Source organism: Wickerhamomyces anomalus (genome assembly GCF_001661255.1).
Source record: "Wickerhamomyces anomalus NRRL Y-366-8 unplaced genomic scaffold WICANscaffold_5, whole genome shotgun sequence".
In the NCBI taxonomy this organism is placed as follows: Eukaryota; Fungi; Ascomycota; class Saccharomycetes; order Phaffomycetales; family Wickerhamomycetaceae; genus Hansenula; species Hansenula anomala.
The window spans coordinates 858872-874129 of NW_017567114.1; the positions used below are offsets into that span (position 1 = coordinate 858872).

Consider the following 15258-nt stretch of genomic DNA (forward strand, 5'->3'; position numbering starts at 1 on the left):
CGTTAGTAGCTGTTTGAAGATATGGATTTATTTTTTATCTACACGATCAGTTTGGCAGATACTCGAATATTTGAGTTAACTATTACATCTTGTCTCATTATTCACAGATCGACAATTTTTTCACTGCTCCTGCAGTTTTACTAAACGTATAGGGTGTAATGTGTCTAATTTACCTTATATCTTTGGTTTTAGTATTGGGTTTCAATAAGAGGATTTGCTGTCTGCTACTATAGGTAGGGAGGAAGCTGGGGATAACGACAACAAAAGTTTACTCAGACGTTTTTGTGATACAATATATATTGGCCAGATCAAATTGAACTAAGAGTGAAGCTGGTTAAAGGCAATTTAAAATCATAATTGTGGGGGTTGACAGAGAAATGGTTATATGGTGTTAGTTCTACAAGGTGTATTTCTAAGGAGAACCAACCCATTACTAGATCTGATGAAGAAATTTTAAAGATAGATGTTTTTTTATGCTGTTAAGAGAAAGTACTTATCATTATGGTGTTAATTGGATTAATGAATACTGACCATTTTAAAGAGGTATTTAACTAGGCAAGTATCCTTCATGATAATTTATACAGCAGTTAGTTGTTTTAATACATGCCTCGGATTTATTGCTTGAACACAGTGCTTTCTGATACAGTTGTGTTGGACGTGGATTTCCTTTTGTATTCAATCAAACCTATTTGTCTCATATAGGTGCACTTCTTGTCATACTTCAGCACTAGTAGACAATACTAGTGCATTTTGGTGAGCTTCACAATTTTGACACTCGGAAACGAAAGAGCGGAAGTGTTTGTTTTTCTTCACGAATTGTGATTTGAAAACACCAGGAGGCGAAATTTGTTCAACTTGTTTCCATTTCCATCAAGTATCGTCATGTTTATGTCATTTAGACAAAAGCAAACAGCATCCATGACTTAAGATATTCTGTGCTTTCTAGCAGTAATTACCAATTATCCGCAACCATCATGGATGGTAGCCTTTTAGCTACATCATATTTATACTTTTAAATTTTTAAATTTTTGAATGCTTTGAGTCGACCTTGTTGACCATTGCGCCAATGGTATAAACTAACTAATATAGCTGTCATCAACTGGTCCCTCTCAAGTGTCTTATCCTGTTGTCAATTCGGTATTCCACAGTTTGGACTGGGCGTTATATATGTTACTGATTTGTTTATATTGATTAGACTCAAGCTTGAGATGTTATTGCTTATTGCTTATCTTCTCGATGCTACAGTCCAATGTATAAGACTTGTCAGTTTAGCAAAAGGTTTAATGTGTTCAATTGTCTTGATATGGATTTGTCAAAAGATCCATTCAGATTGTTTCGAATGCAACCCAATATAAGTTTTTTTCACTTCAACATCAGTAGTAGATGGAAAGTATACATTGTCGAACTCTTTTTAAAGATAGAGTAGCCAGCTGTGTAGAATCGCTTCTGTGACTATTGATTTCCAAACGATTGGAATATATTAGCCCGTAAGTGTTAATGGTTAAAGAACTTGTCGGGATGTCTTTGAATTTGTATGTTAAGCTATGGGGCGAGACAGGTTGATTCTTCTAGTTTCAATTATTTTTCAGAATTCATCAAGCTCTTTCATAATTACTGTCAATTAATGCTTGTTCAAAATCTCCAATTAAAAAGGCACACGATTCAAATATGTATACGATCCAAAACTGGTTAAACTTATCTAGTAAACAAGTGTCTTGAATTTTCTCGCTTTGCTCGTCTTTAGTAAATCTGAATTCCACCGTGATTTGAAAATTTTCAAATTCGATAGATGAAATCTTTCGCGTTCTCATTTTCATAACAATTCAAAAAATTAACAATTAAAAAAATGAGATTCAGTATATATTTGAGTCATATTTCATCTGCTTGGTGAGGATTAAACTTCTTATTGATTTGTCTGTGGGTCCTGTTACAGGGTCATAGCCTGATCCTTTGGTAACAAATAAAATGAATGATACCCCTTGATATGCCCGCTGAACATTGTGTGAGATAATGAATATGTTGTTTGAATACCAGAGGTCTTTTTGACTAAACTAGGGAGTGCTCTTTCTAGTCTTTACTAGTTTAATTAGATCTCCAGATAATGGTTTTAGATTACTATTACAAGAAAGAGAAAGAGTTTTCAACTTCCAGTATTATTAATTGTATTTTTTTGTTTGATATGAATTTGTTCAAGATTTATTCACAATTTGAAATATACAATTTACCAATTTTCAACTCTTGTGTAGAGGAAGGTATCGAGAAGTGTGTATATCTTGAAGGGCATTTCACTAAGATACTATGTTTAGTTCAAATTTGCCTTTGGGATTGTTTTCAAAATGTTAGATACGCGAGCATACGCGTTGCAATATTCTCTGACGAATCTTGATGGAAACGAACTACAAACGAATCAACCAATAGACTGAAAGGATAAACATAAAATGTGATCAATCGTTGCTAGTGTGAGTTGATTCAACTTTTATCAAGTTGTTGAAGTTTATCCAATGTACCCGGGTAGTTACTCTAACTATCTACAATTCAAATTCAATGCAAAAATCAACTGTTCATTGTTTCTTTCTATTTATATCCCATTTTCCAAAATCAATACCTTTACTAACCCATTAAACTAACCAAAAAAAAGCCATAAGCATCATCCCAAAATAAATTATTCATTAGCATCATTAAAAACTCAGAGACCAACATATAATCAATGAGTTGAAGTTGATAACCATCTTTTATAATTGTTTTGTATAGTGATAGAACCTTTTTTAATTATATCTTGAACTTCATTTGAATCTTGTAATGAAGACATTATTGTTTTTGGTTTTGATTGATCAAATTGATTTAATTCTGGTATTGTCTTTGGGATATAGTTTGAGGAAGTTAAATCTAGATGGAATTGATCCACATCTTCGTTATTGTTTGATATTATTGAGTTGTTTCTTGATGAAGGTATCTTGGATTCATATAATAGAGGAGTGCTTATTTCTTGTAAGTCTGGTAATGAATCAGTTGTTGAATCTAGAGAACAAGAGTATAGTTGTAATTCTTGTTGAGGGTTGAAGTTGGAAGAGTCCAATTCAAAGTCAAATTGTAGGAAGTCAGCCATTGTTGTTGTTGTTGTTGATGTTGTTGATAATTAATCCATCTCTAAAACCCATGCAGAACCATTTCCTTATATACACCACTCTGATAACCTCTGTTATCACAATGACTAAATTGCAAAATCAATGAGCCAATTTTGTCATCACGAAACGCGGTACGCCCAACACACTTCCGATTGGCATTTGCAAAAATTTTCAGTTGTGGCATCAGAGACAAAGACACTAAAAACGGGTTTAAAGAGCTGGGAAAAAGAGGTTGTATGAGTGGTGGTGATGGTAGGAGTAGTAGTAGTATTATGGTTAGTTGGTTATGGCTATTGGATCAATTGCAGTGTAGGTTCTAAAGCCATGTGACTAATCCCATCCGAGTCATACAAGCCATTAATTCCTTATCTATTGGTGAAATCTACACAGATATGAGCAATAGAACCTGTATCCGAATAATTGATAATTAATTTCACATGACCTGTTGACTTGACTTGACAGGTTTTTTTCGAGATGAGTCAATCTGTGGTGAGAATTTTCACCGTGATGACACAAACATTAGATTAATCATCATCATCATCCACAATTACACATCACAATCAAGTTTCAACACAATCACAACTATAGAGAATGAACTCTTCGTGATAATTTCATTAGATTACTATTTAATGAGCACAATCAAACCACAACTAGCTAGACCCATACACTGTTTAACCGTTAAAGGTCACCTGAATAACCGTAATGGTACCCACAGTTCTCACACCCTGAAAAAGCTTTTATGTCAAACAAACTCGTAGATCTAAATGGTTATTCGCTGTACTTTAAGAACAATAGACAACCCCTTGGGTGCGAAATTTTGGTTTAGTGCCTCGATGAGATGATCCATTAGAATCCTTCACGTTCTTTGGGGTTGAAGAGGTTTAAAATATTTGAACCAACAGCTAGGCGCTGACCAACTGACTATTATATCACGTACTAACACTAGTGAGTAGTAAAATACACCAATATATCAGCATTCACAGATCATTATACATTGTATCCAAATGAAACTACAAGTAATTCGTGTATAAACTTTCTGAAATGGTGAAAACGTGTATAAAAATATAGTTAGATCATCAACATGTAGTAAAATGAGTCTTTTACAAACCCATATTTAACTTCATGAACGACATCCTTCAGATATTGATACCTGATTAATTTGAACAATCGACGTTTAACATTCAAAGATGGGCTTTAAATGATCAAATATTGATGATGTACTGTTGACAAAAGTTTTGATATAAGAACGATCATGAAAGACACTGGAGAGCTAATTTTCACATTCATTGATTCAAATTTGAGCTGTAGCAACACAAATTGGTACTTACAAACACAACAGATTGCCCTATGACTAGTTCTTCGGATATATACTTGCCTTCGTTGATGATTGCATGCTGATAGTTTTGGTTGAAGAACTCAAAAAACTGTTTCAACTCAAGATTGTGTGGTGTTATAGATACATTCGATCAAATTCACGAATCCATAATTACACAAAATCTCACAAATCCAACCGCTATCACTCAATTAGACAAACCACCATAAAACATCATCATTTGAAGGTCCATCACAATCCAGTTTTTTCAAAATATTGACCCAGCAAATATTGGTGTTCTGATGTCGTAGCTGTTTAACCAAACGAACGTAGATACACAACAAAACTTTGAACTTCATTTCTCTTTACACAGTACAATTGTGGACTCAATTCAACGAGAGGATACCGTGGAATCATTACTGATCTACTAGATAGAACCGTGGAATTACCAAGAGGGCTAGAGAATATTTTAATTCTATGTTTTCGAAAGAAGGAAGTGCTCTTAATTGGATATAGAACGACCTTGTTTCTTAACAAAAGGCTCAAGACTAGACTCTGTAATACATAATGCTAAACAGCTTTATTCTACACTGATCTTTAGTTCATTGCTATGTAGATTGTAGGGCACACGCCTTAGTGCTCGTTCATGTCAAAGATCCATTTCTCAACATTTGAAATATTCGAATCCAACAAGTTCAATCACCAAAAACAAAACAGACAAACCCACAAACACTTGAACCATCATCATAATAAACAAAGAATCCACTGATTCAATGCAACAATGATCTCTTCAAACGCCAAAATATACAATGAAATGATAACCAACCCATCAATAGTCGAATTCGATTACTCTTTCAATGAATTAAGCGCCCTATTGACTTTCCCACGCCCAAGTGGTGGAATAGCCCTTATCTTTGATGCATTGCTTCTATTGTTCAGATTCTTCAAAGATTTGATATTATATCCAAGTTTCATCAACAAATTATTCACCAATCCAAATGATGAGTATACTCAACAGAATCAACCAACTAAAATCAAACATATTGGATATTTGATTAAAGAACTTTCACCATCAGTTTTCACACAAATCACAAAATTGGTGGAGTTTTGCACTGAATGTGATATACCAGTATTATCAATCTCATCTAAATCAAATGAGATTAATCATAGTTTTTTAAATGTGTTAAAGATTTGTCTTGAACAAACAAATCTTGATCATAAAGACTTCAGGATTGAAATACTTGATTCCGTGAATTTGGAAACAACAACTGCAACTAATTGCCTTAGAGACATTGAACCAACTTTATATTTGATTTTGAATGGGCCTTTATTAGAGGTTGATGTCATGCTTACTCAAGATTTATCAATGGCCAAAGATGAAGCCAATATTGAAGGTCCTGAAAATGTCAGGGTTAGATTCCTTAATGAATTGACAATGAAGAGGTTCTTAGAAGTTGTTCTTGGTGCACATAATTTGAAACCTCATGATATTGAAAGATTGATTGCACAATTGAATGAACATGATGCTGATGAAAGTGATGATTCAAGTTTAAGTTAAGATGAAGGTTCGCGAAGAATTTTCATCAATGGATTTAGGTTTGCTCGAGAACCATTTCATCAATCAACTTTACACTTTAGCTATTTTTAATAAAAAAACTTATCGAGAATGTCCAAAAACGATCCTTGTAAACCTCAAGCTTGTGCAATTCAAGGTATGTGTATCGTCATCCAGGGCTAGTTGTTGATACTAATATTTTTATATCCAGACTGTCTAAAGGCAAATAACTACAATGAATCCAAATGCACAAAAGTTATAGATCAACTATATGAATGCTGCACAACTTTTTATAAAGACCAAGGTCAAGATTCAAGATCCCCATGCTGTCCAACCCCTTCATTATTAGAACTCAAGATCAAACAAAGAAAACAAGAGAATAAAGATGCAAACCTTTATCAGCGATAAGGTAAAAAAATTACAACACATTTCATTAAATACACTCATTGATTAAAACTATTTAAAACCCTACAATTATCATCATTTTGATAATCATCAAGTTATTCTGTACGTTTAGAACCGCGTAGTCAAACAACAAGAGTGACACGACATTTAAAGGTTGGTCAAAACTAAGAAGGCCACGATGGACAACAACTTATGGTTTGATCTAAGGCTACCGCGAGCACGAAAAAGAATAACAAGGCTATCCTTTGTTCAACTAAAGAGGAAAAAACAGATTGAACCGTGACTCTGGGTGCCTAGTAAAAGACATTGTTAAAGAGTTTTTAAAAGAGTTGGGTTTATACTTCTGAAATTTTTTTCCAATTTTTATACTACAAGTTTAAAAGTAGGGTGACCCCTGAGAAGTCGCGAACATCGTTAATTAACTAGGGCATGATGAATTTATTAAATTGTATTTTGGTGATGAATATATACAGGATATTCTCTTTATTTCTATTTCTTTGTCTCATAATCATGAATATTTGGAACATATGCCTTCATTGCTGTAATTTTTGGTTAGTGAGGAGTTGGATACAAATGGTTTAATTATACTCACGAGATTCATCAATGACCCATAATGCAGTTCCTGATACATTACTTATTGAATTCTCCATCTTTACATTCTTTTCAAATTCAGAAATTGCTTCATCAATTTCCACTGAGAGGATCTAGTTAGTCTCTAGTTGGCCAATGTTTTAAAATATAATATACTCACCTGGCTTTAAACCAGCATCAATCAATTGCTTTCTCAGCATGGAAATATGATAAACCATCTTCATCTCTCTTTTCTGAGCATTTCTTCTTTCATTCAATACTTGAGTTTCTCTTTTCCTTCTTTGATTATTATAATTATTTTGTGTCAATGCTAATGCCTTCATATTATTCATTTGTTGTTCTAAAACTCTAGCTTCTAATCCAATACGGGATCTATAATTATCCACTGCAAAATATGTTAATGTTACAATGGAAAATATTACAGAAAGATCTTTAAATGTTGATAATCTTGATGATTGAGATTCTGAGGATGATGATGATGAATACGTGGATGATGAAATTGGGGAATGCGCTGTTGAAGGTGGTGTAATGTGTTCATTGAATATAGGTTTTGGAGATGATGATTGATCTAAATGTTCACTGAAATAAGTTGGAGGAGTTGTAGAACTTGTCGATTTGAATCTTGTGAATTGAATCCATTTGGGTGATCTTATTGATAATAATGAATTGTTGAAACCTTTTGAAAACATTTTGAGATTCCTGAAAGATTAGTCAAAGTATTTGATTGATGCTGGATTATGAATTCGTTTGTCCTTTCGAAGGATGGCAAATTGTGGGATCAAGTTTTATTGTTGATGTGTTTACAATCTTTAAAACGTATCGGTTAGCTAAGCAGGGCTTCAAACCATATAACCTTACAAAATTTCAAACATTCGTTTTAACCGTTACAAATCTAGTCTTTACAAATAGAAACTCATGATTTAATTTACATTAATTTCAACACCAAAGCATTATAAAAAATAAAGATATCCGAACACAAATAAAAATGTAATGTATTTTATAGTATTAATTTCATTCCCCTTTTATCTAATGACCTTGACGACGAGATTCTTGGATAATGTTGTTCATTTCTTCAACTTTAGCTTTAGCTCTTTGGAAAGTACCTAATCTCTTCTTAGCGACTTTTCTAGCTCTTTTTTCACCAGCATTTCTGATCAATTCAATTAATCTTCTTTCATATGGGGCTAAACCAGAAACTTCTCTGACAATTGAACGAACAAATTTAGCTCTGTTGGATAAAGCACCTTTTCTGTATGAGATTTTTGGAGCTTTTTCCAATTGTTCAACTTTTCTACCTTTGTTGGTACCAACAGCAATACCTATAATACTTGTTAGTACTTGTTATCATTTAAATCCACATGAGGTCTACGAGGTTCTTTAGAGGAAAGGTCTTTGAACATGGGGGGTCTCCCCTGGAGTTTCACAAATCACATTTAAATCATCTACTTCATTGTATGGTCCTGGTCTGTTTTAATCCTTTGAATACTCTTTCTTGTCTCTTGATAGATGCTCTCTTTGATTTCTTTAAATATTTAATTTATTGATTCACAAATCTCTACTTTATTTCGATATCATGACCTCCAAACATAATACAACTGAACACTTTCTCTTTGACTCTCTCGTATATCCTCTATTTCCTATCTTCACATACCTGATTTTGTAGCCATCTTTGATATTATTGTATTTGATGCTTCACTATTAGTATTGAGTAAAGTTCAAATTTGATTTTCTAATTTTCAGCTACACCGAATGTTTGTTGAAAATTTGTGAGCGTCACAATTCGCACCTTTTGGGAAATTTACCCTGTGGAGTTGACTTCCGGAAAAAGAAATAAAAATCGGTTTGGCTGGGAAATGGCAGAATAGCGGTTCAATTACCGTGCAGTGTTGCGCATAAACCAGAAACTTAGGTAATCATTATGGTGTTGAGGTGTTAGGGCTACCATTGGAGTCACGTGAAAGGTATTTCAAACCCTAATCATAATGTGTCAAAAATACCTACAATTTTGTTTTACTTCGTATTCATCGTACTTATTCAACAAGATACTATATTCTATATACAATAGTTGAACCTAACCTTCCCAGCTTTTATTATACATGTAATGGTTTCATTTAAGCTCTTAAAGCTTTTCTCTTTGGGCCTTTAGGTATTATGTAGTCACCTGAATAACTTATTTCGTTTAAATCATATCCAAAGTTATGAAGAGCAGTAGCTAATTGTTCAACTGTGTAGTCTAAATATTTGTCAGCTAATCCCTTAAGAGTTATTTTTTCACCTTTTGCTTTTGCTTCAAGGATTTCACGTTTAAATAAGATCTTGGTCAATTTTCTTTTACCAACTGTTAGATTTAATGGAGTTTCATAGCCATCAATTTTTAAATTTTGGAAATAAACAGTACCCAATTTACCATCTGTTGTTTTAAAATTTGGAGCATCTTTATGTGGTGGGTTTTCTTTTTGATATTGTGCCTTTTTAACAAGATAACGTAATCTCCACCCTGTTGGACCCAATTCTTTAACTCTTGCAGATTTATCTTTGACTAGATAGTTATCAACACCACCTTCTTTTGAAATTGTTCTAACAACTCTTGCTGCAACTTTCACTCTGATATGTCTATTTAATGCTTCACTCCATAATGACTTTCTATTAACATTAACTTTCCATGTTCTATTAACTTTGTTTTTAGATTCTGAGATACGATGTCCTGATCCTTTGAAAAGACCACCATACAAACCTTTATTACTTTGTTTGTAAACTAAGGCATCACCATATTTGTAGTCAGGGAAGGCTGCTCTTTTCTTTGGCATGTATCTTGGTCTAACTTCACCAACTTGGAAATCATGTCTTTTGGCGACACGACGAGTTGTGACAAGTTTAAAAGCCTTGAACGCAACTAGTGCTGTGGAGAAACATCTTACAGATGCCATTGGCTGAGCAGGTCTGAATGACTTCAGACCAATTGTGAACATCGTGGTTAAATGAGTGATAATTTGTGGGTAAATTCCTATTATTTAGTTCACCTTGGTCTTTTTTTGATTTGTCGAAGTTTTTCAAAAAATCGAAAAATATTCGGTATGGACACTCCTATGATACAATATTTCGAAAGTGAACATAAAAGTGTGTCATTAAAAAAACATTGTTAAAATAAGCATTATATATATATGTACCATTCTAGCTTATTTGAATAATTTTTTTGTCCAGTGTGATTGTTTGTGCACCGGAGAGGATGGTGGTTGTGGTTCAGGGCTAACACTTTTAGCTTTCAAATCTTCAACTTCTTGTAATAATTGGGAAATTTGATCTTCAAGTTCTTGATTCTTTGTCATTACTTCAAGATTTCTATCCATTGTTCTCTTAAGATCCTCTTCAAGATCAGTTGGCACAGGAATATTTTCTTGGACTTGATAACTTCTAACACGTTCACGCAAGTTGTGATTTTGTTCTTTCAAATCTTTGTTTTCATCCTCTAATGTTGCAATTGTCATTCTTCCATTGATCATCTCATTAGCAATTTGAACATGTTCCCTATTCAACAAAGTATAACCAGATTCAATCTTTCTAATTTCTTTCCGTAGTTGAGTGTTTCTTAGTCTTAATTCTTCAACTTCCTCTTGTCTTTCTTTCTCCACACGATGAATTTCTTGATATTCTTCTTCATATCTCTTTAATGTGATCGGCAAGACTTTAACATTAGTTGCATCTTCAACAAACTTATTCACGTCATAAGTATCAACAGTAATAACTGGAGCAGGTGTTTGTCTCTTCTTAGTGAAAAACCCACCAACACCACCATGGAGAGAAGCTTCATCATCCTCATCTTCTTTTGTACCATCGTGAATCAAATATGCACTAAACAAACTTTCTTTGAGGAATTCCAGAAGATCATCAAAGTTTAAAGTTATCAATTTAGATTCATTGGCTTGCATTAAAGCAACAGCAAATTTTAAAATTGATTCAAAACCTTCAGTGATGATAATATCAAAAATCCTTAAAACAAACTCAAGTGGGAATTTATAGGCAAAAAATGTTAAAAACCATTGAGATGCATACATTGACGATCTAACACCTTGTCTCAAAAGATGAGAATGAAGATTTGGCAACATATCTTCCAACAATCTATCAAATTGATATAATTTCAAATGAAGACCTGGCATTTCTGGCAAATATAAGGATCTAATGTTATAACCAAACATTAATTTATGTAACAAGCTGAAGGATTCAAGTTCACCCATATTCATCAATAATGGAACTGTGATAAATGCCATACCTTGTGTGTAACCAACTTCTGAATCCAATACTGAATAAGCCTTGATGATTTTAAACAAAGAGTCAACATCCAAGCCATAATCTGAGATAAACGTTGTTCTTGATAGATCTTTATTGATATTTTTTTCAAATGGACTAGTTTGTGATTCTAATTCTTTGAATTTTTGCTCAAATTCTACCGGATTTGAATTTGCAACCAATTGCCAAACAATACCTCTAATTTGCTTTGGAATACCACTAGATAATTCTTTTGCTAATTTAGATGGATCAGATTTAACAACTGAAGCATAATCATTGACAACTTGAGTCCAGAATGGCCAATCAACTTTATGAATTTCAGAATCATCAGCAGTAGTATCACCTTCGGTTTCCTTTTCCAATGTAGACACTTTTTCAGCAAAGGATGTTCTTAATGTGTTTGCAGATGTATTGATTTGTTCTTTGGAAATTTCATCTTTTGCTTGATATTCTTCATTATTCTCACTTAATCTACTTAACAACAAATCATAGTTTTCTTCAAGTTCAACCGATTTTTCAGATTCTGCTGGACCTTGAATTGAACTTGAACTTCTTTGGAACCATGATGGTAACACATTTGAACGATGATGTGCCTTTTGAGCAGCTGATAGTTGTGGAGGTAATGGCGGAGGAGGTAGTTCAGCAGCACTTTTGATCTTGAACTGTTTTAAGCCATCATCATGTCTTTTTGGAAGCTCTGGTGGAATATTTCTATCTGGCACCTCTGGTGGTTGTTGTTCATGTCTTTTAGGCAAAGCAGGAGGTGCCACAATAGATCTATCAGGAAGTTCTGGTGGAGTAGCTTTGATAGGAACAATGGATGAAGGTGATTGTAGCACTTTCTCTTCAACCTTTGGATCAGCTTCAGCTTCAGCGTCCGTAATAATCTCTAATTCTTTCAATTTATCTTCCAAAGTGGATGTCTCGTTCTTTAATTCTTCAGTTTCAACCAATGGATCAGTAGATTGACTAATTGGTGGTTCTGATATTTGGGTAGGTTCATCATCAACCTCAACGGCTTCATCAACTTTCATTTCTATTTGTTCCTCTTCGTTAATTGGTTCTGGTATGATCTCTTCCAATTCTTCAGGCTTAGTTTCAGGTTTAACGGAATCTTCAACATTCAACTCTTCACCTGCTTTCTCTTTCACAGCATCATCAACTTCAGCTATGATATTTTCTGATTTGTTTATTTCTGTTGGAATGACATCCTCTGTAGGCTCGGATACAATATTTGGGTTTTCTTCCTCAACTTTAGTGTCTTGTCCAGCCTCGTGACTTTCTTCAGGCTCTTGCGGAATCTCTGAATCATGAACATTATCCACCAAGCCCGCCTCAGTAGTATTTTCTGAAAGGTCAATTTGACTATTGTTATTGGATTGGTTCTTTTTCTTGTTCTTCTTTTTGTTTTTCTTCTTCTTTGATGGCGACGAACTGCGAGCTTCAGATTCCTCAGTTGTAATAGCTGTGTTGTTCTTATTTTCAGCTAAAATTTGGGTTTCAATTGATTCTTGAGCGTCTTGGAATGAATCCAATTCATCGGTATTTGCCGTTTCTGACATGCTGAGTATCCTTTCCAATGGAGTATAAACACGAATGAAAAGAAGCTTGAATCAAACGATAGAAATTGGTGTCACTTAGGTGTCTTTATTTTTTTGCCAAATGTTTTTTTTTTTGAAGCGAAAACAAAACATTGAACGTTAACACGAAACCGCGACTGCATTCTGATTTCAAGCCTCGAACATGTAAAATTCCAAGCTACTACAAAAATTTCATAAAGCATAACATAAATTTAGTTGATCCAGTTTATAAATTCCTTAAATGTATTGAAATCGTAATAAAATAATATTGATAATAATAAAAAAATACCCAAAATAACTTCCTTCCTATATCCAACCTTCATAATCACGTAAAAACCATCACTTTCCATCACACAGATATCTCACTAAAAGTATGAGGATATGTAATAATAACAGGCGAAGCACCATCAGTAAAATATAATGATTCTCCGGATTCTGAATGTGTTTTCAGCTCTTCTGAACTGGATAAGATTGGCAGAAATTCTCTTGATTCAACAGTTGATGTTTCACTACCTGTGGAGATTAAATCAGGTATAGCATTTTCAACCATATCAGACAATGATGTCAAATCATCATCAGTAAGGCTACCGTAACTGCTGGAATCCCTTGACATTTCTGGTACATCGTTGACTTCATTTGAATAAACAATCCCTTTATTGACACCAAGTTCAATTAATAAACGTTCAACGTCTTCAGTATCTGAATTGGGGAAATGAATCCGTATTGAATCTTTTCGCCTCTCCAATGGTAATGAGCCATATGAATCAGAAATAACTTGAACTTGCTTAGAAATTTCATCAATTTGTTCCTTGATCAAATCTAAATCATTTTGAATAGAACCAATAATTTCGGAATTAATAAATGACATTGTTGGAATAGATAATCTTAATTTTGGGAAAGTGAATTCAACAAAAGAACCAACACTTGAGACATTTGTAGATTCTGTTCTAGCCAAAGCAAAAGTTTGTGGAGCTTCACTCTGACTGACACAACCATGATAGGTCATATGTTGACTTGGAGTCTTTGTCATTTTGGTATTTATGATGATATCACCACCATTATTTAAAAAACATCTTAAATTGGCTGTCAAGTTTTGAACAGCTTCTCTTGAAGCACTTCCACCAAATGTTGAAAAGTTTCTTGAATTTAAATTGACAAAGTTTCTGTATAATCCACTAGGAAATGGACCTTTACCGATAGCTGGTCTTCTAAAAGCTGAATATGGCCATAATTTACCAGCGATGTTACCACCTTTGATTGGTTTAAAGAACTTTGGTTGTTTGAAGCTATTGATAGTTGAAGCTGATCTAAATGCAGTTGCAGTACTAAAATGACGCTTATTTGGAACAGGGAACCTTGGACCTCTTTGATTTCTTATTGGTACTCTAACCAGAGCTGGTTGTGGCCTTGGCCCTAGGGAGTTTATCAACTCATCAAGGACTTGACGAGCATCCCTTACAGCACCCCTAGTTAAGGAAACCAGATTCCTTAAACGATTTGCCACCATCGCTTAACGGGTGAATATGGATTTCTATCAAGAGGTTTGTAATGACAAGTTTACCACTTTGAAGGAAACAATGAATATTAAAAAAGTCTCTGAACGTAACAAATCACTTGAACTCTGAAGAAACGAAGATTGTTGGGTTTGATAGTAAACGAGCTTTTTGAGATTTGGGTGTTGCAAAAGTGATCATTCCAAATTGCAAAACCGATTCGCGAACAGCCGATGACGGGAAATTGGGATGACGTATTCTGCCAAAAAGGCAAGTGTCATCAGGAGGTTAGGTATAAACAACTACAACAGCTAAATAATTTAGTCATTACTCGTTATATATTAGCAAAATTAAGCACTGATTCCAACACCTGATATGAGAAAATAGTAGATACCGATTCATGATTTGAAGTTCCAAGGATCTGTTGGATTCATATTTTGATCATCATTAAAAATCAATGAGTAAAAGTCATTTTCGAATTCACTTTTGATTGGTGCTTGTTGTTGGTTTGATTGTTGTTGCTGTTGTTGAAATTGATCCAATCCAATACTGTTATTGGCTTGATTGGTTTGATTCAAAGATTTTGGAACATGAGAGAATAAAGATGCGGTTTGTGTCATTGGACTGAATCTTGTTTCTGTTGAGGTTGGTTTAACTTGAGCTGTTGAATCACCAAACTGGCCATTATTTTGATAGGACATCCCTGATGCATTTTCAATATTAGCAATATCTGATGGTAACAAATTGATCAATTCATTAATATTATTTGAAGATGGAATATCATTAAAATCAAAATCTTGTAACGGTTCTTCTTTGATAGAGGTTTTGGAAACATTTGGGAAAGACATTTCTGTATCATTATCATTTGCCTTTGGTTTCTCAATGATGGTTGATAAACTATCTTCATCTAAAT

At 33.9% G+C, this 15258-nt stretch overlaps 9 protein-coding genes across 9 annotated transcripts; 2 read left to right on the forward strand and 7 right to left on the reverse strand.

Annotated features, from left to right (window-relative positions):
• Window positions 1-1595: 1595 nt before the first annotated feature.
• WICANDRAFT_85321 (uncharacterized protein) lies at window positions 1596-1811 on the reverse strand (the record flags this gene model as incomplete). Its single annotated transcript, XM_019185876.1, has 1 exon — window positions 1596-1811. One exon carries the CDS (start codon window positions 1809-1811, stop codon window positions 1596-1598), a length of 216 nt encoding a protein of 71 aa, XP_019037451.1.
• Window positions 1812-2704: 893 nt separating this feature from the next.
• On the reverse strand, window positions 2705-3106 carry WICANDRAFT_80391 (uncharacterized protein; the record flags this gene model as incomplete). Its single annotated transcript, XM_019185057.1, has 1 exon — window positions 2705-3106. One exon carries the CDS (start codon window positions 3104-3106, stop codon window positions 2705-2707), a length of 402 nt encoding a protein of 133 aa, XP_019037452.1.
• Window positions 3107-5218: 2112 nt separating this feature from the next.
• On the forward strand, window positions 5219-5995 carry WICANDRAFT_64385 (uncharacterized protein; the record flags this gene model as incomplete). The annotated part of the gene is made up of 1 exon (XM_019183723.1): window positions 5219-5995. The coding sequence occupies one exon, from the start codon at window positions 5219-5221 to the stop codon at window positions 5993-5995; it is 777 nt and encodes a 258-aa protein (XP_019037453.1).
• A 108-nt stretch (window positions 5996-6103) lies between these two features.
• Window positions 6104-6400, forward strand: CMC4 (Cmc4p; the record flags this gene model as incomplete). Its single annotated transcript, XM_019182160.1, has 2 exons — window positions 6104-6149; window positions 6204-6400. 2 exons carry the CDS (start codon window positions 6104-6106, stop codon window positions 6398-6400), a joined length of 243 nt encoding a protein of 80 aa, XP_019037454.1.
• A 575-nt stretch (window positions 6401-6975) lies between these two features.
• Window positions 6976-7494, reverse strand: WICANDRAFT_16587 (uncharacterized protein; the record flags this gene model as incomplete). The annotated part of the gene is made up of 2 exons (XM_019180697.2): window positions 6976-7091; window positions 7149-7494. Coding segments are annotated over 2 exons (462 nt in total), but the record flags the coding sequence as incomplete, so codon positions are not given.
• A 520-nt stretch (window positions 7495-8014) lies between these two features.
• Window positions 8015-8655, reverse strand: RPL36A (60S ribosomal protein eL36; the record flags this gene model as incomplete). The annotated part of the gene is made up of 2 exons (XM_019185058.1): window positions 8015-8307; window positions 8640-8655. The coding sequence occupies 2 exons, from the start codon at window positions 8653-8655 to the stop codon at window positions 8015-8017; spliced, it is 309 nt and encodes a 102-aa protein (XP_019037456.1).
• Window positions 8656-9099: 444 nt separating this feature from the next.
• MRPL24 (mitochondrial 54S ribosomal protein bL28m) lies at window positions 9100-9986 on the reverse strand (the record flags this gene model as incomplete). The annotated part of the gene is made up of 1 exon (XM_019182789.1): window positions 9100-9986. The coding sequence occupies exon 1, from the start codon at window positions 9955-9957 to the stop codon at window positions 9100-9102; it is 858 nt and encodes a 285-aa protein (XP_019037457.1). The 5' UTR covers window positions 9958-9986.
• A 178-nt stretch (window positions 9987-10164) lies between these two features.
• Window positions 10165-12750, reverse strand: GYL1 (Gyl1p; the record flags this gene model as incomplete). The annotated part of the gene is made up of 3 exons (XM_019182790.1): window positions 11922-12750; window positions 10818-11798; window positions 10165-10730 (listed from the first exon to the last, which is right to left on the reverse strand). Exons 1-3 carry the CDS (start codon window positions 12304-12306, stop codon window positions 10165-10167), a joined length of 1932 nt encoding a protein of 643 aa, XP_019037458.1. The 5' UTR covers window positions 12307-12750.
• Window positions 12751-13201: 451 nt separating this feature from the next.
• SPG5 (Spg5p) lies at window positions 13202-14359 on the reverse strand (the record flags this gene model as incomplete). Its single annotated transcript, XM_019183724.1, has 1 exon — window positions 13202-14359. One exon carries the CDS (start codon window positions 14357-14359, stop codon window positions 13202-13204), a length of 1158 nt encoding a protein of 385 aa, XP_019037459.1.
• Between the last annotated feature and the right edge of the window lie 899 nt (window positions 14360-15258).